Below are 24,583 nucleotides of genomic sequence, written 5' to 3'. Positions count from 1 at the left end.
TGCAGAGGCAAGATAACAGTATTCTTCCACTCTCCCCAGCAACAGCTGACGTCAGGTACGAAAGATTTACAATTGGAGGAAGACTTGTCTTGTCTGAGACTAGTTTGCAGTGGTATCTGCGCTTTCGGCAGTTTCGCAACCACGGTTCTCCTCTCGGCCCCCATGTATAAGACGCCCCTCTATTTTTGGGTAAACATTTTAATGAAAAAGTAGCGTCTTATACACGGAAAAATACGCTATGAAAATGTATTATTTAACTACCAAAAGTGTCATTCTGGACTAAACCTTTTACCTTTTTATTCTCTTGTTTGCTTTTTCAAAAAGCCAGCATTAAGGGGAAAAAAACAGTGCTTGGTTTCACCAATTATTACAAAATAATAAATACAAAATTTCACTTCGTGCAAAAGTGCAAAAAATAAAACTTATTATACAAAAATTATAAGAAAATTCCTTGTATAATAAGTTGTTTGGTTTTTTTTGCACGAAGTGAAATTTTGTATTTAATATCTCACTGGCTACCACCAGGATATGGTAGCAGATTATGCACTAAAGATTATAAGCACTTTCATTGTGTGTTAATAACACGTATTTAATAGTTTTGGTTCACTTATTGGTGACCCTGAGCGCTGCACACTCATTTACATACATTTTGACCCCAGTGTCCCTAGCGCAGCAGCTTTTTTTATTTATTTATTTATTTATTTATAAATACACAGATATCTATCTATCTATCTATCTATCTATCTATCTATCTATCTATCTATCTATCTATATCTGTGTATTTATAAATAAATAAAGTAGAAAAAATAAAAAAAAGGTTTAAAAATGTAGATCAATGATAGAGCTAAAAAAAAATTGTTTCTTTAAAAAATAAAAATAAATAAATCAATTGGGCGGAGCTAGCAGTGACAGCTAGCTCCACCCAGCTGTTTCGTATAAGCCAGGACCTGCTAGAGTCTTCTAGCAGTTCCCAGCCAATGAATAACAACTGGGTGGAGCCGGCCGCCGAGTTTTCATTGTAATGACAGTTCAGCGTCCCCTGGCTACCTGCCCAGATAGCAAGGATAACTTGCCACAAACTTGTGGCAGGGTTAAATTGTAATTCTTGCTAACTTGCTGCACACATTCCTGGCAAGTTGTAGACTTGCAGAACACTTGCAGCACAAGTTCTAGTTGACACTTTTTGAATTTGTAGCAAATTTGCTTGGCAAGTCTACAGCAAGAGTCCTGCAGGTCTTAGCAAGAGCTCTGCAAGCTCGCTGGCCTGGAGACTTGCAATGCAGACTTGCTGTAATTGTGCCACAAAATAGTGAAGCTTGGCAAGTCTGCAATAGTTTAGCAAGTCATTTTCAAACTTGCAGCTCAATTGCTTGCTATCGGGGTGGTAACCAGGGGACGCTGAACTGTCATTGCAACTGGCTGGAGCCAGCCGTGAGATCACGGCTGGCTCCGCCCAGCTGTAAGTTGTGAGGCTTTCGGCCCGCTTCGGGTTTCACTTCGGCTCAGTAGAGCCAAAACATATGCCTTCGGCTCCACTGAGCCACTCGGCCAGCTTCGGGAGCTGCACTGGCTATAGTGAATAGCCCGTACAGCAGCCCTTCGGTTCTACTTCAGGCGGCTGGAACTACGGCTGATCCTTCGGCTATCTTTGTGAATAACCCTGTTAGTTTTTACAGAAATTGCCATTTAATTATTTTTATTTAATAACATAGTTGTTTTTACCTTTTTTTATCCATTGTGGTACCCCGGTTCTGATGATCTCCTGCAGCCTTTTGCATCCACTTTCTGTCTAAATACCCTCTAACGATCTCTGTCTGTGTGGCATTATTTCTCAGATCATGATTCCTTTGTGTAGACAACAGTCGCTCTTGCCTGCATAATGTGTATAGGCATGGGCATGATTCATAATGCGTGTTGAAATTGTCACTTGAGGTCTTCATGAGAAAGCCATGTGACAGGTTGTCAATTCAGGAACATAATTTGGAGACTATTTCAGAGCGTTGTAACTTCATAACAGGAAGTACCTGAACAAGGACCTTCATAGAAGAATAACCATGTGTTATTTTAATTAAAGCTGCAGATTTATAACTATTGGAAATGGATTTTTAAATTACATTAACATGTTAAAGCTTATATGAGATGTTGGTGATCAGATTTACAGCTAGTATAGCTGCCCCATAATGATCGCACCTCTTTTTTGTAACATCCTTGCAAACTGTTATTCTTGCAAGATACAGTCAGCCTGCTGGTATCTCAGAAAGGTGCTTTCAGACAAAATCCATTCTGTTTGCTGCTGGGCTCCACCATGTTGCCTCTGACATCAAGGGGCATCATGGACTTTTCTGTCAACGAATGTCAAAGGATTCTGGTTAAATGTGCATTCAGGTTAGCTAGAGTCTATGGTCTTTAATGTGTTCATTTTGAAGCAAAGGAGGCAGTTGACACAAGCCAAAACATTTTAATTGAAGCATGCAGAGATAGATGTATTACATTTTTGAGAGATTGAGTTAAGCTGCTACCGAGTAATTAATGAATTATTAAATACCTGCTATCACTGCTGCTTGGCTCAATGCCTGCGTTCACAGCCACTGTCATAACCTGGAGCAGCTGTGCACGGCAACCAATCAGCTTCTCTCTTTCATTTTCAAATCTTAGCTGAAGACAGCAGCTCATTGATTGCCCTGGGCAACTGCTCCAGATTTTGTCTGCTCCAGTGTTCCACCTTCTAGGGGGAACGTATCAAAACTGTGGCAGACAGAATGGCAACCAACCAGCTTCTCTCTTGAGTTTGTTCAGTTAAGTTTTGAAAATGAAAGACAGAAGCTGATTGGTTGCAATGGACAACTGCTCCAGATTCTGCGTGCCCAAGTTTTGATGAATTTCCCATCACAGAGAGAGCCTGTGATGTTTTGAAAGGGGAGGAAATAAGGAGCCAGAGCAAAAGCAATCTGACACTGCCGTAAGTGTCAGTTTTAGAATGAGTGTTAGGCCCCTTCTTCCCGGGGGCGGTTTGATAGGGCCTGCCTCAGATACCCAATTTAAGTCTATGGGCATCTAACGGGCATCTATTTACACTCGGTTATCCCCAACTCCGGCTAGGCCTGGAAAATGAACAGATCAGAAATCCATTTTGCCGGACCGGATCGAGCCGCATCAGGGGTAATCTGATGTAAACAGATACATGTCCGTCAATGGGGAAAATCACCTGGTGAGGAGGCAGCATGTACCTGGCTTCCTGGCCAATCAGCAAACCGGGGGGGAGGGGGCAAGTTATTACTCACCCCCCAGCTTCCTGATTGACCAGGAAGCCAGACGGAGAGTCATTATCCGCACCCCGGCTTCCTGATTGGCCAGTCAAGTAATTACATGCCGCACAGCTTCCCGGTTAATGACTGCCACCTAGCTTCCTTAATGGGACTTCTGGTATCAGTATTTAGTATCGGTGAGTACCGCAAAAAATAAATAAAAATAGCTGCATCCCTAATTAAGAGCCTTTTTTTCATTCAGGTTTTTTTTAAATTTCACATGTGTGGTGACAGGGTCTCCTGAAAGTGGAATTAAAGTCTTTCAGGTTTTTTTTGGAAAATATATCTACTGCTAACAAGCAGTAGATAAATGCCCCATGATTTAAAAAAAAAAATAGAAAAGTAGGCAAATACCTAAATACTTACCTGTTCCAGTGCCGCTCCCTCCCGGCTGAAGAACTCCCATTTTCCGAACGGCTGTGAAGGAGTGTGTGGGCGCACGCGCAGTAGAGTGAAGGGGAGAAAACAGACAATGACAATGAATGGACCCAGCTGGCAGAGCGCATGCCTCCCTGGGACATGAGGAGTCTGTGCTGGATCAGAGAGCACTGGAGGGACTGTCGGAAATGAGTGGAATGAAGAAGCTGATCGCACCAGAAGGCATTAAATACGGTAGGTTCTTATAGCAGCATTGTGCGGGGGGGGGGGAAGCATTGAATGTCACTTTAAGTAATGAGTGAACTGTATGGGCTAGAAAATGCTGTGTCTGCAGTTTGTCATTAAGGGCTGTAATGTTTTTTTTGGCAGGGATGTCCACCAAAGAACTTACTATATAGAAAAACACACCTGATTTTCAAATAGTTTCTAGCAATCAAAATATTACAGCATAATAAATTGACCTGGGTATCAGTTTCCCGACTGGAAAAGTCGTTAAGTTTTCCAAAAAGTAAGCATACAGGAAAAGCTCCTCCCCACTACCTCTCCTTCCTTGTGCAGTGTAGAGAAGTCTTTCTGAGGCTCAGAAAGCTGTCCCAGCTGCTCCAAGCTCCCTGCCTGGAGATCTTATCCTCTGCTCTTCAGCACCTCCATCCCTTTCTTGTGCTGAAACCTGAGATCTAAAGAAAGCCTCCCCAGCCTCTCTGTCTGGCTGCGTCTTTCATCTTGCCATTTAGAAGGACTGCATACAGACAACTGCACAAGCAGGCAAACTATGTTAAGCATGTTGCAGGCTGAACTCTTTTGAGGAGTAAAGAAAAAGACAAAACTAGCAGGACATCACAATCAATTTTCTTTTTAAGCCTTGCTTTTGTGTACATTGCAGTTTGCAACCTTTACATTAGAGTGATGTTATGAATTAGCAGGGTCACTTTGTGTTAATGGGAATAAGAAGATAAGTGGAATTGTGTTTATTGCTTTGGGATGCACAACGTTTGACAGCGCAACTAAAACAGATTTTGGACGCAGGTGAAGGTTTCAAGTCACAGCTGCCTATTGCTGCTCATATGGATCCAAGCAGGAATTTGGTATTATTTTTGATTCTACTTTATGGTGGAGTATGTATGGGATCTACAAATCCTCCATCGGTGAAGGAGGTTACAGAATCCAACGCTCAGGAATCAGGAGAGGACACACTGAAAGATGAGTCTGAGAATCAGGAGAACATTCTGTCCCAGGTATCATACACTGAATCTCTTTCTGTAGTGTCACTTAGTACTTCTGCTTCTGCTTTTCAATGAGAACCCAGTGTCAATATGTCATTTTTCTGCTAACCTAACATTGGCTACTTGTGACTTAATTTAGCTAGATAATAAAAGTATAGTCCATTAACATATAGTATGTAGACTAACGTGATACATGAACTAAAGTTGTTACAGAATAAAAGTATGTAAAGCAAGATTTTTTTCATTTTGGTTAAGGTAGATAAGAGATAGAACCTTGGTAAAGTTGTTATTGCTGTCTGGGGAGATTCCACCTCTTCATGTGCCATGGTGACCATTGTCACCAAGACTAAAAGTGAGGGAAAAATCCAAAATTTTGAGTTGTCACTAGAACAGAAATAGAGGGGAAATGGGTACACTTGGGGTGCGGTGACAATTTTCTAAGGATCTATTAATATCTGTAAGTTGTGGCAATTTGCGGTAAAAAGGATGGGGGAATCAAGCATTTTTCTTTTTTAGCCCATGGGATTGAATGTGAAATAATGGCAAGGATATGGCCAAATTGAGGCCACTGTGTTTCAGTGCCATTCATTTTTAATGACACCTTAGTGCATTTAGCCGGTACACTACAACCCATGTGTGTTTTAGTGCACCAAAATGCAGTGATGTGATGTGATAAAACATACAACCAGGGATTTTTCCTACTTTGGAGATATTTCTTTTTACTTCCTGTTGTGTTTACAGAACAGGAAGTAAAGGAAATTCTCCACAATGAAACCCAAATGCCAAAACAATACAGATTTTTATGGCTGAAGCGGGCAAAGTGAACCATACTCCCAGTTTTCTGAGGTAAGGGGCACCTTTTAGTGCCACATTTTAGGCAGATGTCACACCCTTGCCATACCTCCAGTCTTGCTTACATCATCTTAGATTACAGAAAATCACAGGTAATATAAAAACTGGAACTTTTTTCTTAGAAAAATAGCATTGCCTATATCAACCAAATTCCATCATGTCTGCAGACTAGGTTAGAAAGACAAAAGTCCCTATGGGCAAAGGCATTCATTTCCCTTTTATGCCTAGTGTGCACGTCTGCCTAATGACAATATAAAAGAGAGTGTGGAACAGAGGTACAAAAGAAGGGAAAGCTTGCAGGCATGAATTCATTATACAGTGGAAACGCTTGTTAATTTTTTTTGAGTAGACGTAGGCTATCTATACACATTGGTTAAAATGTTTTGCTGAGCTTAAATATCAGAGGTATTTGTTTGTTTCCTTTACTGTAAAAGAAAAACAAGCGGTATTTCTTATGATAATGAAAAAGTTTATTTTCTTGTTACGTTTTCTGCCTTTCTGTGAAAGCCTGTAAGTAATCTGCGGTGGCAGGTCAGAATACAGATTATATTTACAGTATACTAAGGAATGCGCCGCTTAAAACATTGAGGATTACAGAAAATAATATAACCAATTTGTATAAAAAATTGTCATGCAATTTTCATACCAATATAGAATTAACGTATTTATATTACTGAATACATGTCTCTTTGATATATGTGTGTGTTTGTGTAGTTGTAAAAACTAAGGTGATGCTTACTGATAACTCTGTAGAACTCTCTTTCCTCTGGTATCAGGAATGTGCACTATTGGCTATTTGACAGCTGAGCCCCACTAGTCATTTGTATGAGTCCTCCTTAAAGGCCGATTCACACCAGCTCCAGTGCCCTGCGCTGGAGCGCATCCTGGCTGGCTTCCTGTGTTCAGGGGCGGTGCATTGAAGTCCATGGCACCACAGGCACGCCCCCCGTCCGCACCAGAACACATGGCCAGGGGCTGACTGGCAACTTTTAGCCCAGGGGGCAAGTACAACCCAGAGGCCCATGGTGCAGCAACTTGGCCCCCCTCCCGCTCTCCCTCTTCCCCGCCTTCTCCCCGCCCCTGTCTGCCACTTTTGCCATCCATGTAACGGTAGTGTGAATGTATTTATCAGTTTAGGAAATTTAAAGCACACTGGTAGTGGAGATGCCTCGTCAGGGCTGTGCACGTGCATGACTGCTGCGCCACTGGTAGTTCTGCCACTAACTCAGAAATACATTATACAGCATTGCAGAATGGCATTGGCTATAGAGAACTACAATTCCAAGCAATACATTACACAACAATGCAGAATACCATCAGCTATAGAGGACTATAAATCCCAGCAATAATGACTACCAACAGCTATAGAGAACTACAATTCCCAGCAATACCATTATACAGCAATGCAGAACAGCATCAGCTATAGAGGACTACAAATCCCAGCAATAGTACATTATAGCTGGTGGTATTCTGAATTGCGCTGTATAATGCATTATTGCTGGGTTTTGTAGTCCTCTATACAGCACAATGCAGAATACCACCAGCTACAGTATATAGGGATACAACACATTCCAGCAATACATTATACATTGAGTGTATAATGTATTGCTGGGATTTGTATTCCTCTATAGCTGATAAATCCCAGCAATACATTATACATACAGTGTATAATGTATTGCTGGAATGTGTATTCATATGTATAATATACAGCACAATGTACCATCAGCTATAGAGGAATACAAATCCCAGCAATACATTAAAGAGCACCAGGTGGGGGGGGGGAGGGGAATGCAGGCTTACCTGAGCAGTCTTCCAGCAACTTGCTTCTGAGATCGGGACTGTCTATCGGTGGCTGTCATTCCCTCACACCTGCTCCCCCTTACTTCTTCTTCTCCCCATGTCCCTGTGCCGATTGTGGATGTGTGGATGCGCGTTTAGAGGACTGTGTCTGCCTGATCCAGCCAGCCCGGATCGCATACAGAGGCGATCCGGGCTGGCTGTACCAGGTAGACGCGGCATGTTAGAGGGCCCTCTGCTGGGGCCTCCCGAACAACCCCTTGCGGAGCAGCGGTCGCGCCGATCATAGAGCCGCATCAGATGCAGCGGGCCGGCCGGGTGCAGGTAGCAGCGGAGTTCGAGGGGCCGTTCGTGACGGCATCGCAGAGGCCCGGGGGGCAATTGCCACCCTGCCCCCTGGCCCAGTCCCCCCCTGCACATGGCACAGTGCCTGCGTTCTGGTCCAGTGCAATCTGAAAAAATAGTGCATGCAGCATTTTTTCAGATCTGAAAAAATGCTGCATGCAGTGTCACTACCTGCTGCAGTGCGGTAGTCCAATAAAAAATCCCTCTTGGGATCCAATAAAAAAAGGCATTAAGGAGGTGCCAGTATCCTGAATGCCAGGTAGTCACTGCTCTACCAGCCCCTGAAGAGCACTCCACCGCTTTGGGGGAGCCTGCTGCCTGCCGGTGCGTTCCAGCCCTAAGGATAGTCATTTTCTTCCTCCAGCCATCCCACAGGTGCCTGCAATAGTATGTGCTCCATAGTATTATGTGTGTGACGGGGAGAGATCACTCATTCCACGCTTGTTCCTGTGATGGTTGAGTTCACTTAACACACTGTCTATTCTAGCTTACATGCAGGATGAAGTGGATTTTTTGGCCCGGACATGCAGACTTTGGGGAGATTTCCATTCACATTTTGTTTCGGCTTCCAGAGAGAAAGTAAAGGGATTTTTCCTGACTGGAAAAACAACAAACAATAACCTGGTACTGGTTTTATCCCTTCCTTCAAATTATTATTAAACCCTTTACCTGGAAGCCATGCCCTTAACCTCTTGCCGTCTGCCCGTTGTCAAAAAACAGACGGATGTTAGACTCACATGGGTCGGTTGCCGTAATCAGACGGCATTTATTTTCTGCTCGCATGGGCAGGAAAAACCTGTCCGTTCTTTACAGCCGTTACCGGCTGTTTCACATACAAACGATTGGCGACTCTATAGCCGCCGATCGATTGAATGTTGTGTTTTGCTCGCCCCCCTGTAGTGCCGCCATCACCTAGAGTGCTGCCCCCCTCCTGACCCCTCACCTTTAATCCTGGATCCGCTAGCCCATCTGTGGCCCGGGACCAGCTCAGGAGGGTGCCAGGAGGTAAGATGGGAGGGAGTTTAGCATCTTTAGCGCCCCCTCCCCCCCCCAATCGCGAGTGCCGCCATCTCCCCCCTCCTGACCCCTCACCTTTAATCCCGGGATCCGCTAGCTCATCTGCGTAGTGTGTAGCTCATCTGTAGTGTGAATGCGGAAGTGATGTGTAATACATCACTTCCGCATTCACCTGTCAGTCATCTGGCTCCTATAGCCAGAGAGAAGAAGCTGATGAAGCAGATCTCTGCTTCATCAGCTTCTTTGGGGGTCGCCAGGGGACATTAGGGGTCTTAGAGACCCCTAAGGTCTCCATAAAGAGGACCTGTCAGTGTGCCTTTGCTTTTATATAGGGGGATTGTTATCGCCCTATGTGATAGCAATAACAATAAGTGTCAAAATAAAGGTAAAAATAAATAAAAGTCACATATAAAAAAAAGTAAAAAAACTTTACTCTAAAAAGTCCCCCACCCCCACGTTTACGCACATATAAATGTAAATAAGCGTTCGATTCGCCAGCGCGCGAAAACAAAAAATTCCTCTACACATGTTAGATATCGCCGTGAACGTTGGAGTGAGAGCAATCATATCAGGGCCATCAATCACTGATAACACTAAACTGATGAGTGGTAAAAGCTTTTAAAGCGTCGCCTATGGCCAATTTTGGGTATGGTACTTTTTTGAGGTTTCACGCGTGCGTGCAATTTTAAGGCTTGACATGTTTGGTTTCTTTTTACCTGACGTGACCCCGCCTTTTATATTTTACCAAAAAATTGGGTAAATATAAATGTTTTATAATTTAATATAGTGGAAACCGTTTTGTTTTTTTAATTTTTCCTTAATATAGTAAAAAATAAAAACCTCAGCGGTAATTAAATACCACCAAAAGAGAGCTCCATGTGTCCCCAAAAAATTGTATAAAATTAATTTCAGTACAGCGTTGCATGACTGAACAAATGTCAGTCAAAGTACCCCAGCGCTGAATACTGAAAAATGGCCTGGACAGGAAGGGGGTTTAACACCACGGACTTCAAGTGGTTAAAAAGCAGGCTAGTCATCATGTTTGCCTGTGATCTTTGTGCAGGCAATCTTTCTTTTAGTTCAGGTCCACTTAAAGTAGTGTACAACTACAACAAGTAATGAATAATACGTTGAAAGACGATATATATATATATTATATGTCGTTTTGCATTAGTAAGCACATATATGCACTTCTTATTTTATTTTTATTTTTTCATTAGGGAGCGCATATTTAATTTTTGGTTTTTTTCTCACTTTTTCACACAGGTAATTACACAGGGAAATTAATTATATAGTTACTGTAAAGGAAATGTGGAGGAACTCTCTCCCGTTCCTCTTTCCCCACCTTCCCCTTTCTTGTTTTTTAAAATTAATTAATTAATTTATTTCGTGTATTGTAGTGCGTAATGTTAATATTGTATTAATCATGTACTTTTCTCTGTAAACATTTGTAATGAATACATAAATGTTAATAAAAAGTTGATATGGAAAAAAAAAGAAAGACGATATATTGAGCCCTCACTGAGGTCTAATGCCTGAAGCTGATGAAAGGGTGAGTGCGCCTTAAAAAATTTAAGGTGGCCATAAATGGTCCAATAATAGTTAGCAATCATTCAAATTTTAAGCATTGGTTGTGACAATTTTGCTATTTTTGGTGATTCAAAGTGAATGCCCAGCCAAACCTTTTTTTCCAATTAAAATAGAATAGAAAGGGAATAGAGCTACTACTATCTATGGGTCAGTTAGAGAGATTTCCACTTAGTTACTGTTACATTGACAACATTTTCCACCAGACAGAAATTCTCCTCAATGGGTGTTCGAATCCTTCACTATTTTATTCAAAACGAAAAAAAAAACCAGTTAAAACATCCTTATTGGTTGTCATGGTTTTGGAAATCCCTCTTCAAGCATGGAACACAGAGGGAAGACTCAGAATACTGTGGAATGGATGCACCACTATCATTGTCAGCCAAAAATCATGGTGGGTTCCTTCCAGCAACACCACACATCTCCCATTGTTGAAGGGAAGAGAAGAAATGTTCCAAACATGGATCATAGTAAAAAATTGCTAGATGATGTAATCCTGCTCCATGCCATCCAAAACTCAAACGTGTGTTTGATTGCCTGCATTGTTACACCATTCTTGAAGAATTTTAATAGACTTGTACTCATGTTCACAATTATTTAACAGAAAAGTAAAACAAAAAATGAACACAGACACTGGCAAACTGAGACAATAAAGGAAGCTTAGAATAAGAGAGTGAACTATAGTCAGCTTTGTCTTACTACTACCATTACAAAGAGTATTTATAACTATAGATCACATTTTACTGATGATTGGAAAATGTGCCATCAAATAAATAAGCTCAGACACACAGTAATTGAACATAGAAAATGGATATCTTTATCAGTATAAAGCACAGAGGTTGAAATCGTAGCATAGATTTCTGTTGCACAATTTGATATTTTGCATACATGTTCTCATTTCTAATCAAGATAAAGTGATAATAAAGTCAAAATGTTTTTAAGCTATTTTGAATGTTGATTAAATCACTTACAATGGAACATATCTCTCCCTACCAGTTCCAGCTGTGAGACTGGTCCCCTGGAGCCTTCTTTCTTACTGGTCTCCAATCACTCTTGTCACCTCCCCTCTCACAGACATCATCACACACAGTAGCGCAGGCCCAGTGGCCATCTCATTGAGATGGTACATGGCCAATGGTAAGAGTGCACATCCACATTCCAGCACTGAGTAGAGAAGAGGACCAGGCCACCAGCTGTTGCAGAACCACGGGGTAAGGCAGGGCTTGACAAATTTGCTTTGAATCTAGGAGCCAGCTAAAAAAGTTAGGAGCCAGATTATTTTTTTTTATTTAATTTTACTTTATTTTTTACTTGACTTCATTGCTATAACATGGGAGGGGCTCACAAGCCCCCTGTGTGATAGCACATTGGAGATTACCGGTTCTCTTGAGGTCTATGAGACCCCCAGTGTCACTTTTCCACTTCAGTAGCTTTAGCTGGGAATGACAGCTACCTGCTGAGACAGCTGAATGTAAACACAGTAGGCAGTGGATGGGAGCAATAGCATGCCTGCTACTGGCTATTTCAAATTGCAATAGCCAATAGCAGGCTGGCTGTTGCACCCACTCACTTCCTGCTGTCAATCAGCACAGGAAGGAACTGATTGACAGCAGGCAGTGGGTGGGAGCAAAAGTCAGCCCGCTATTGGCTACCTCAATTTAAAATAGCCAATAGCAAGCTGGCTATTGTTGTCTGCCACTGGATGGGCAGTTGACCCAAAAAGGGGGACAGGGGAGGTGCAGCAGGGGCACAGGGGGGGTGCAGTGCTGCCAGATGGGGCGCAGCAGGGGCGCAGCAGGGGCACAGCAGTCTCTCCTCCCCGCTGGGCACCGGCTTTAGCGGCCTGTGTCCCCTTCGATTCTCGCTGCCTCTGCTGATACAGGCAGATAGAGCAGCGGGGACTGAAGGGGACACAGACCGCAGCATGCAGCAGGCTCCCAGCGGGGAGAACAGGAGGAGCAGAACTGATTCAGGGGTGCAGGAGGCAGAGTTGGCTGCCGATGACAGTGAATGGGCTGACAAAAGCGATGGCGCCAGGATGTAATTTCTAGTCACCATGGCGACCTGGCACCTGGGATTTGTCGAGCCCTGGGGTAAGGTATATATTTCCTTGTGGTAATCTAATAGAAAAAAATAGCAATAGATCCTTTTAAAGCCTGGGGGTGATAATGGGTGAATTTTATGATTTTGGAACTGCCCAGAGTAAGGGTTTAACTGTATTAGCTAATATAATAATGATTTCCAGGAACTCTGGACAAAGAAAATCTGTGTTCACTTCAGTTATCCAATCATCCCAGGTAAAATCGTGTTTCTAAACTATCTTACACATAACTATGTACTCAGCTTATCTTTAATTAGCTTTCTAAGAGAACTTTTTTCACTCTGCTAGTAAATCAGCCTTACTGGCTTGCATCATTTTCATTCCATTCCAAAGTTACCAATTTCCAGCCCCCTGCACAGCTTAGATCTCATCAGGATGTTCCCTCTTCTCCTCCGTGTGTTAAATCAACATTCCCAGCAGGATAGTAAAAGTGTTTATATTTTGGTTTCATTTATTAAGGACGTATGTCTGCATAATGAAATTCACCTTGTATGCTTGTTATATGGATAAATAACCCAGCTGCAGTTTAGAACAGAAAATCCACACTGACAGTCTGTTACACTGATTTGAACATTTCTTCCTTCTAAATGCCATCATGAAAATATATAAGGGCCGGTGCACAACTGTACATGTACCTTCTTTTTGCGATACACGATGCCCGGCTGCACGGATCCGCCCGTCGCAACTGGGGTGCCCTTAGAAAATAATGGCACCCACAGTGCGCTCGTCAGTGATGGTCAACTCCGTAACAGCGAGGCAATCCACGCGGTATCGTGCACAATTGCCACGTGGCACACACTTCTCCTCTCCCGCCGCCTGTTACTAGGGACGCGGCCTGTTACTAGGGACGAGAAGCCCGTCGGCAGTGCGGGGCCCCGGGACCCTACACTGCCGCATATTCCACCGGGGGGGGGTGCTCAGGACCGGACCTTACTGGGAAAATAGGAAAAACTAATTTTTTTTCCTATTCTGACACGACTCAAAAAAAAAGAAAAAGCAGTGTTTCTCTCCTTGGCGGCCGGCAGCGGGAGGAGACTCACGGAGCGCCAGGGAGAGTTTGCTGTCTGGAGATCAGTGTACCTGGTTAGCTGGTAACGAGGGACGCTGATCTCTCTGCAAGTGGCTGGAGCCAGCCGCAAGATCACGCCTGGCTCTGCCCAGCTGCCAGAAGGAGCTAGTAATGGCGATGCAAGCACGTTTGGCATTTGTGTTTGTTTTGCGAACAGGTATTTTAACAGGTATTTGCAAATATTTGCACATTTTTGATGAGGAGAATCATCACTATAGCAAGGCTTTATGAAGCATTGGCTGGCTATATTATATATTTATTTATGATATTGACCTAATGTTTGCGATTCTATGATTTTATTATCCCACTTTGGGGTGCCGATTTTTAACATTTTTTATGCATGGGGGTGATTTTGCTAGTGTATATGATGGCTTTGTGATCATATACTTGTATTGAATAAAAATTGGGTTACATGCTCAAGAGTGGAGCAGCTTTGTGTTGTGGATGAGAGTGGTTTTATAGTTCAGATGTGCTTGTCCCAGTGGGCAAGCTCAAAGGTGCTGATTTAGGTGTGTGTATAATATACAGTATGTTTGCTGTATATTAATGAATGTCAGCAATTTATTCATCCAGCCTTCTAAAGTAACTGATCGGTCCACATTAATATTTGGAAGGGTTTTTGTGATTTGTATCAGAGCATAACTTTTTTTTCTTCAATGGAGCATTCTACCTTCAGTTCTGGAGAAACAAAATAGAAACAGTGTTGGTTCATGCTAATTTGTTCCTGGGCTAGTGGGAGGTCATAGTTGCTTTTATTTTGGAAATATGACCTCGTATACAGCCCACATACAGATGTAGAACAGATATTTTGATAATGGCGTCATTCTTTGGGATGGCCCCAAGACACTTTTCTGTTTTCTTGTAACTTAAAAAACAACATTGCATGAAATCAGTTGTCCTCCTATTAATTTCTTAGGCCTTACAGTTTGTAAAGACGAGACTGGGAACCTATGCACTATAATATATAGAAAAGTGTCAATAATGAATAGTTTGTTTGACTGGGCAAATCACTCCCAGTCTCTGGGCAACCTTCTAAAAGATAGAAGAAAAAGTTCCAAAGGTTAAGATTAAACTTCTTTAAAAGAGTGAAAGTGAATGTAAAACTGTGCATTGAATTTACCCAAAGAAGTACTACGATACAAACATAGTAAGCCATACATACCTTCTTTATTGCTCCAAATGATTTAGACAGGAAATTCACGGTCATTGTAGCTTAATTGCCAATTATATTTTGAAGGAATATAGGTTTAGACCCTCTCTAAGGTTTTCATTGATGTGTTTCTTTTGAGGAGATTTCCCCTTACTTGCTATCTGAGTGACAGCCAGGATATTGCTCTGATCTAAAATTTGTTTCCCTTTTTTGGAATGCATACCTCATGCTTCATACTGACCTGTCCGCACTCATGGCAGATCTACATTGCGCTGCCCATGGGGAAGCTCTCCTGGCATGGGCAAAACCTATTAATTCATATTAAAAGCCTGTATTTAACTGGATATCATCAGCATGGAGTATAAGAACTTGGATGGAGGTGGTGGGGAATAATTTAAAGAATAATAACAAACTGCAAATAATGTGTCCAAAGAGGCTTCTTACCTAATCTACATAAGGTCACTGATTTGGTTCCAGATAGAGGAGACTCTTCTAAACCGCCATTGGAGAGTGCTTATTACCTTTTGTCAAGATACCGTGCGCGGGTGTCCCCACACCGCATGCAGGTACCCACACGGGAGGACCAAATGCGTGACCACACCAGACAATGCCTATGAGCTTATGAACGTATAGTTTATTAGACACACCGAAATCATATAAACACAAACAACCCCACCAACACCCACATGTAACCACAAACAACTAATAATACCTAACTAAATGCAAAAAAAAAATCACAGACAACAGGGCAAGTGAAACCTGGGGAGCAAGGAAACACAAGGGGAGCCACTGAGCAATGGCCAGGGTGCAAGGGGGCACCAGGATGCAGGAAACAGGTCACAGGAATAAGGTCACAGGAATCAGGTCACAGGAAACAGGATACAGGTCACAGGAAAGAGGATACAGGAAATGGCGACAATACTGTGGCACCATGCTCACTGCAGGGAGGGATTAAATACTCTCCCAGATCATCAGCAGGTGATGCCTAATTGCAGAGACACCTGCAGGTGACCCCTGGAGCTGCAGGTCCAGGTTCCAGCGTCACAACGCAACCTGGAGGTGCTTAAGTCCCAGACAGCCACTGACTGCCCAGAGACACCTGCAGGTGAGCACTGGAACTGCAGGATCTGCTCCAGCTCCACGGTGCCACCTGGAGGTGTCCTGTTCCCTGACACCTTTTCTGTTGTACAATGAATTTATGAAGTGCGGTGATGAGATTTTTTCATCCAGCCCTTCAAACATTTTTACCTGCTCTGTGAATGAAGGATCTCAGAGTGGGTAAGTGCTTGTCTAATCATTGGAGTGAATATGCATTTTGGGTATTATTTATTGCATTGGTGATGTTTGAATATTTATTTGTGGACACTTAATAAAACTGTGGGTTTGAAAATGTATTTTAAAGGACAATCATCTACCGTATTTTTCACTCCATAAGACGTACTTTTTTCCCCCCAAAAGGAGGGGGGGAAAGTGCCTGCGTCTTATGGAGCGAATCCCGACGCCCGAGACATGCAGTTTCGGGCGCCGGGCGAGTAGTAGGAGCCACTGCTCGTTTAATATGAGTGATCTAACGAGATCACTCGTCTTAAAGCCGAGCAGCGGCGGCGGCGATCGAGTTCAGCAGCAGGAGCCACTGCCCGTTTAATACGAGTGATCTAATGAGATCACTCGTATTAAAACCGAGCAGCGGCGACGATCGAGATAACCATAGAGCAGACGAAGAATAGACGTTCTTCGCCTGCTCTGTGTCATCACTGAGACCGTGGCGCTGTAATCACAGCGCCACCTGTCTCAGCGGTCACTAACTGCAGCTTCTGTCACAGCTTCTGTCATAGAAGCTGTCACAGAAGCTACAGTCTCGAGTGCTCCCTGCGTCCTATGGTCCGGTGCGTCTTATGGACCGCAAAATACGGTATATAATTTGCATTTACAAGAACACCCCACAAAAAATGAAAAAAGGAGATGATGCCTTTTCAACCTGGACAATATGGACAGTCGAGCATAAGTTAAACTAAAGTCATAGGGATACCAGCCTGTATGTGGTGAGTCAAGCCGATAGCTTTCACAGAATGACTGATTTTTTTTAATTCAAAAAAATATAAAGGTAAAAAAAATCCAGTAGATACAATAAAACAGATAAAATCAAAGTCAACTGGCAGATAGAAATAATAAATAATTTGCCAGCTGCTGGGGAGAAGAACTGCCAACAGTATATCAAGTATGTATTGTTGCTTGTCTTGTCACCTTTTCTCATTTGGGTATGGTACCTTTATTTAGCAATATACCCTCCCAGTCTGAAAAATAAACACTTCTCTGAATTGCTTACATTCTTCTTTCCTAAAGTCTGTAGTTTTGTAACTCCATTGTCTAACACTTTATTGAATGCCAACTCAAGTACTTTTCAAGTCTACATGGTAAGTATTTTATACATTACTTCATGCAAAGATGTGGATTAAACACATGTTACACTTCCCTTGCCTTGACTGAAGACTCCCCTTTCCACTGTTAGTGCCAAACTTTTAACCACTGTACACTCTTTCCATTTTTCATTCTCCCTCATTTTTTCTGCTCAAGTTCTTTGCTTCCTCTCTCTTTATATTCTGCCCCCTCACAGATCAAAGAAAATGGTACTAGCTACTTTTCCTTTACAACTGTGTCTCTTGGCTATATCACAGCAAAGACTTGCACAAACATTTGCCTTAAAGTAAAACTAAAGCCAGCATTTTTTCCCATTTGTATCCATTTGTGGAGATTTCACTTCCTGACCCATAGCCACAACAGGATGTGATCAGAAAGTCTTCCAAAGTGAGGGAAATCCCTGGTTGTCACCAAGGTCCCCTTTGGAAGATTTCCCCTCTATTTTTGTTTTGATGACAACTCAAAATTTGCTATTTTCTTTCACTTCCACTGTCAGTAATAATGGTCACCAGGACAAATTGCAAGGATGAATCTCCCTAACGGGGCATAGACAACAGTTAAAAAAAAAACCTGACAGGTGTTCAAATCCCTCTCCACTCTATCCAAAACAAAAAAAAAGTTTTGTCTTTAGTATTCTTTTGACTACTTTAAATGTCTACCTAAACTGAAGAACGAAAAATGTATTTAATGCAGCTTACCAGTTAGATGTAGAGGCTGCCTCCCTAATTATATTTTTTCAGGGTTTTTCCCTTTATCTTTACCTAGTGATCCTAACACACTTTCTGCCCTAGGGTGACAATGCTCACTAACTATATTGAATCTATGGATGAGCAGCGTTGTCACCCTGGGCTGCTTGCTCCATTCAAGTGTAATGGAAATAGTATTTTTGGACACATTAGTGTATTGTAAAGATCAGCATCAATGGTTCTTTATATAATTCCTACAGAAAAAACTTCATAGTAAGATTTTCATATTTTTATTCACCGAAAAAAAGCATTTTCTGAATTGTGAATGAGGGTGAGTTGGATAGAGTCAGATAATTGTTCCAACGTAAGGGATATCCACCCTTTACTGGGTAGTAGGTTTGTTAGATGGGGAAGAAGAACAGTTATTTAGAGTCTAATCTCACAGTAACAGGGTGCCATATATTATATGGCTTAATGTGTTATCACATATGGGACTCATTTTAGAAAAAGGTGGAATGGGTTTGTAGATAATTTCAGGTATGTAGCAGAATTTAAAAATGACCCATAGATGTTATACAAAACGGACATAGCACATAATCCAAAAAAGAGGAGACCACACGTTGAAATACTCCATAGCAAACTTTATTACCTCTTACCACTTTTAGCAGCCTAGCATGGCTAACTAGAGCTCCTCCGTCTAACAAGTTTGCTTGTCTAGAGCCTAGTCATAAAAGCCCAAGGATTTTAAGATTAAACCTTTTATGAGTGAAGCAGGCTAGAGGGAGGAGCTCTAAAGAGCCATGCTTAACTGCTGAGATTGAAAATAGTTTACAATGGGATGTTTCGGAGTGCGGTTTCCAGCCCCTTGGACTATGTGCTACGTGAGGTGGTTTGAGCAAGCCAAAGGTTGACCTGCACCTGTGTTGGGGGTTTCCAGGGTACAGAGGACCTAAAATAGATTTGTGGACTTCAGTGGAATGTAAACAGACATGACTTTACAAATATATAACAAGCTTAGGGTGACATTTTTGTGAAAATCAGCATGATAAAGTGGCCTGCATGGCTGCCATAATGATGTAGACACATATTTTCTATATATCTTTATATCAAAGTCAAATGAAACAGTGGGGCGAATTGAGAGGAATAAATCTTCAATATGACCATTTTTGGCTACTAAGGGCTACACCTAATTTGAGAAAAAGAAGGCAGCACTTTGGTTAATTGACATTATAAGAACTGCAGCTTACAATATTTTATCCCAAAACATTTCTGAAGGCATTCAGCTGCATAATATTGTAAGAAAAAAGTAATATGTATCAACTGGAGAACAGCAGGGGCCTTATTCATTTTAAGCCAAACCATTAAGGAACACAAAAGGGAAGTGAGAGTACCACGTGCAGAAAAAAAAAAAAAACAGTTTGGCATGCTCAGTGTGGTACAAGATATATTAATATGCATAGTATCACATATAGCTCCCAATTTAGTGTAAACACACGTTTCAAACAATATAGAGTGTAGATAGCTCTCTTCCATGTATAAGATGCTGGAAGTTTCAGCACTTATACTGAGCTGAACAGCAGCACCTGTGTAGCAGAAATTTGAGGGAGAGAATAAAATCTAGGATGTTCCACTGAGTGGTGGTCGGGTATGGATGACACTTTCTGGGTGACCACGGAGGACTTAGAATGTGAGCTGATAATATAGCTCAAACACTAAACAGCACTCAAAGCAAAAAAACAGCAATAAAGCTCTCAACTATACCTTTAGATGTTTTCTTAAATCAGGCAAGATAGCTGATTCCAGGTTTTTCTTAGCCCTTTCACGGTGGTCTCTCACCATGGAAAGTTTTGTAAAGAAATGTGAAGAGTGTGTTTATCTGATAAGCTTTATTAACATACAATGGACAAGCCATCTCTGAATGGACAAAACCCCTCACCCATCACAGCCCCTCCTAACATTTAAAAGAAATAGAAACAAGAAGACATTTTAACCCTTAAAACCCTAACCCGATTAAAAGCAATTTAAACTGCAAGAAGCATTTTTTTTTAGCTTATGCAATGTGAATGGGGACATGTAACAAATATAAAATAGGTGTTATCCCAAATTGTCTGAGAAAGTGGAAATACACTTTAAATGATAATTCTAACATCTGTATGAGTATTTTGAGCAGATTGGATACTGAAATGGGGGTTATCACCAGCAGTAAATCAGCAAGTTTGCTTATTTTATGCTCCCTTTTAGATTAGTATGTATATGCTTTAAAGATTTAAGGGGTTATTCACCCGCACATTGACTGCCTTCGGATGTACTTCAGTCGGCATGCTCTGCATGTTTGGCTGAGCCGAAGTGCAGAAGGACTTTGACTCAGCCGATCCAGATGTTGGATAGGGGCCGAACTGCAGTGAGTGAATAGCCAAATGCCGCCTCGCGGCATTCGACTCGGCTATTCTGCTTGGTACATCCGTAGTACAGAGCAGAATAGAAAATAGTGAAAAAAGTTGGGGAAAAATAGTTGAAAACATTTTTTTCAAATGTAAATAAATACTAACATGAAAAAAGAAAGATTTAAAAAAAAAAAAGAAAAAATATATTAAAAAAACAATTGGGCAGAGCTAGCAGTGACAGCTAGTTCCGCTCAACTGTTTCCTATTGGCTGGCACCTGCTAGAGTCTTCTAGCAGGTCCCGGCCAATGAGTAACAACTGGGCAGAGCCAGCTGTGACATCACGGCCGGCTCTGCCCAGTTTTTATTGTTTAATGACAGATCAGCATCCCCCAGGTCATGTGCGAGCCGTGAGACCTTTCTCCACACTTCGGCTGTCGCTTTGGCTCAGTCAAAAAAAACGATTGGGCGGAGCTAGCAGTGACAGCTAGCTCCGCCCCAACTGTTTTCTATTGGCTGGCACCTGCTAGAGTCTTCTAGCAGGTCCCGGCCAATGAGTAACAACTGGGCAGAGCCAGCTGTGACGTCACAGACGGCTCCGCCCAGTTGATATTGTTTAATGACAGATCAGTGTCCCCATGTCATTTGGACGCAGCGGAGCTCCGCCCAGCTGTCATTTGCGGGGCTTACGGCCGGCCATTCGCCCTGCTTCGGGTGTCAGTTGAGCCGAAGCATATGCCTTCAGCTCAGCTGTGCCGCTCTGGCCGCCTTCAGCTGCTGTATGGGCTATAGTGAATAGCCCATACAGCAGCTCTTCAGTTTGTCTGAAGCTACTGCTGGATCTTTCAGCTCCTTTGTGAATAACCCCCTTAGTCAAAAACAGTTAAACTGTGTACAGTGTCTTCTGATCACAGAAAAGGCTTTTGGAAATGTTACAGTTTGGAAACTACCATAGAACCTTACTATTCTGCTAGAGTATCAAAAAAATATAAATGGCTACCTAAACAGTACACAATGCTAGAGTGTTACTATCTGGCACTCTTTTTTTACCTTCTTCCATTAAACTAAAGACCCCTAAATTGTTTGATTTCGCTATAGAATGTATTCTTCCCTGCTGTCACTCTGTTGTCTCTGATCTCTGGATTGAATTAAATTGTAAATAGTGCAATTTTGTTCTTAGGCTACCATAATTACAGTTTCCTTTTTCAGCCAAATGGCTTTAAACAGTAGCGCAAGTAAATGCTCAAGAGGGTTTAATAAGAGAACAGAATTGGGTTAAAAATGTGTTAAACCTAATTAAAACATTTTGTTTGTTTCAGCTAATATAATAATATACCACATATCATTTTGCCTTATTTAGTTAGTAACCAATCTTTAATTGTTCTGATGCATCATAGGTTGGCAGTAGATGGACAAATGTCACAGCCAGTACAATGGACATTTTCCTGTGCTCACAGGAATGGACATTTTCCTGTGCTCACAGGAAGTAGCCCTAACATTTTCTCCTACTCAGTTGACAGGTCATCGTGGTATACATATAATGAAAAATCAACAAAGTAACACCTTTACAAAAACATGCAAATCATGGTCAATATGAAGGCCCCTAGAGCGCATAATATTCAGTCTGGGGTTTACACTTTCAATACTAGGCATTTAATATATCTCTTTTTGTAAGAATAATTGAATCTTGCTATTATTTTTCTTGTGTTATCTATTTATCTATTGTTTATTATTCTTTAAAGCAGGGGTGCCCACTATTTTTCGTCTGGAGATCTACTTTTCAAATGACGAGCTCATTGAGATCTACCAACGAAATATCCAGAGAAGCGGCGGGAGGAGAGGACATGGCGATCTACCAGTGATCGCTACACGATCGACTGGTAGATCGCGATCGACCTTGTGGGCACCCCTGCTTTAAAGGATGTTACCAATGCCTCCCAACTGTCCCTCTCTTGGAGGTACTGTTCCTTATTTGTAACCAAATCCCTCTGTCCTTCTTTCCTCCTGAACTGTCCCTCTTTTTGGTCTGATGTACAGATATCTACAGTATGAATAGGTTCTATTTAATTACAAAAGTGTTATTCTGCACTAAAACCTTTATCTTGTATCTGAATTATTCTGTTTGCTATTTAAGAAAGCCAGTATAAAAGAAAAGGTGAAAAAAACAATTCTGAGTTTAACCAATCATTTTTGGTATATAAATTCTTAATGGTCCACATATCTGAGGACAGGGCAGTGGTTTGTCCATTTCCTATATACATTGTGCTGGATGTTGTCCCTCTTTTACATATTGGTAATGCTATTGTTTGGCTTGAGACATTAAAGGGGGTTTCTAAACCATTACTCTTTGTATCTACATGTGAAATCTGTGCATACTTCAGGGGTTCACAACTCCTTGACTACTTATAACTTTTAGTATAGAGAGTTCTATTAAAATCAAGGCAGAAATGTGAAGCACTTGTGCAACATCCAGTATCCCTAGGCCCCTGAGAAAAGTGAAAGCTGAAACCTTGTTTGGAAGCTCTTATAGGAAGATAAAAGCTAATAATATATGCTTACTTTTATGCACATCTGGTGAGCTTCCCCAATAAAAACAGCGGTGTCTCTTTAGGTAGCTGTGCTGCTTTTTTTATTCCATTTTTTTCCAGAAACTGTGGGTGTACAAAAGAAGGAGGAATACTTGGCGTTAGAGGAATGAGTGGTGGGAAATAGATTGCAAAAAAAGAGACAGAAGTATTAGTTACAACTATTAATCCCAAAGCTGTAGATTGATTTGCTAAAAAATCCTATATTTTGGAATCAATAGGAAAATATCAAATTATATCTTTGAGGGCTGACCAATATACAGATATAATGTGATTAGATAACGAGAAAATAGTTAGCAGTTCTAAATAAATATTATACATACGGTATATATATAAACACATATTTTATTCACAATAGAAAATAGAAAACATATCACATGTTTAAACTGAGAAAATGTACAATTTTAAGAAAAAAATAAGGTCATTTTGAAATTCATAGCACCAACATGTCACAAAAAAGTTGAGACAGAGCAACAAAAAGCTGACGAAGTAGGTGGTACTAACAAGGAAGAGCTGAAAGAACTAATTAGGTTAATTGGCAACAGGTCAGTAACATGATTGGGTATAAAAAGAGCATCTTAGGGCGTTAGAGTATCTCAGAAATAAAGATGGCAGGAGGTTCACCGATTCTGTGAAAAGCTGCACCCCAAAAATGTCAGTTTCAGAATAATATTCCTCAACATAAAATTGCAAAGACTTTAAATATATTATCATCTACAGTACATTATATCTTCAAATGATTCAGAGAACCTGATGAAATCTCTGTGCCCAATGGACAAGGCTAAAATGCAATATTGGATGCTTGTGATCTTCAGGCCCTCAGACGACACTGCATTAAAAGCAGGTATGAACCAGTGATGGACATCACTGCATGGGCTCAGGAATACTTCTAAAAATCACTTTCTATGAACACAGTTCGCCGTGCTATCCAAAAATGCCAGTTAAAGTTCTATCATGCAAAGAAGAAAACTGTTCTGCGGTCAGACGAGTCAAATTTTGACATTCATTTTGGCAATCATGGGCACTGCATCCTCCAGACTAAAGAGGAGAGGGACCTTCCATCTTGTTATCAGCATGAAGTTCAAAAGCCTACATCTCTGATGGTATGGGGGTACATTAGTGCATATGGAATGGGAAGCTTGCACATCTGGAAAGGCACCATCAATGCTGAAAGCTATATGCAGGGTTTAGAGCAGCATATGCTCCCATCCAGATGATGTATTTTTCAGCGAAGACCTTGCATACTGCAGCAGGACAATGCTAAACCACATACTCTTTGACAACAGCATGGCTTTGTAGTAGAAAAAATACAAAAAAGACGACCCAGGACTGTTGAGCAATTAGAATCCTATATCAGGCAAGAATGGGAAAACATTCCTCTCCCAAAACTCATGCAACTGGTCTCCTCAGTTCCCAGATGTTTACAGAGTGTTGTTAAAATGTGGTAAACATGGCCCTGTCTCAGCTTCTTTGAGATGTGTTGCTGCCATCAATTTGAATATTACCTTATTTTTTTCTTAAAAAGGTAAATTTTTTCAGTTTAAAATGTTATATGTTTTTAATTTTCTATTGTGAATAAAATATGGGTTTATGAGATTTGCAAATCATTGCGCTCTGTTTTTATGTAGATTTCACAGTGTCCCAACTTTTTTCGAATTGGGGTTGTGTATATTTATTTATATATATAT

At 41.4% G+C, this 24,583-nt stretch overlaps 1 protein-coding gene across 1 annotated transcript in view; it reads left to right on the top strand.

Moving 5' to 3' along the window:
- Positions 1–3,787: 3,787 nt before the first annotated feature.
- Positions 3,788–24,583, top strand: part of LOC108802317 (olfactomedin-like protein 2B) — a gene marked incomplete at its 3' end in the record, with an annotated part of 82,144 nt that continues 61,348 nt past the window's right edge. Inside the window, exons 1-2 of the mRNA XM_018574182.1 lie at positions 3,788–3,917; positions 4,800–4,918. Coding sequence (XP_018429684.1) covers positions 3,788–3,917; positions 4,800–4,918 — 249 coding nt within the window. The remainder of the gene's footprint in view (positions 3,918–4,799; positions 4,919–24,583) is intronic.

Source organism: Nanorana parkeri, unplaced genomic scaffold (assembly GCF_000935625.1).
Source record: "Nanorana parkeri isolate BGI_ZX_2015 unplaced genomic scaffold, ASM93562v1 scaffold2790, whole genome shotgun sequence".
NCBI lineage: Eukaryota > Metazoa > Chordata > Amphibia > Anura > Dicroglossidae > Nanorana > Nanorana parkeri.
Note: the sequence above shows the minus strand (reverse complement) of the source record. Positions and strands in the feature narration are given on the sequence as shown.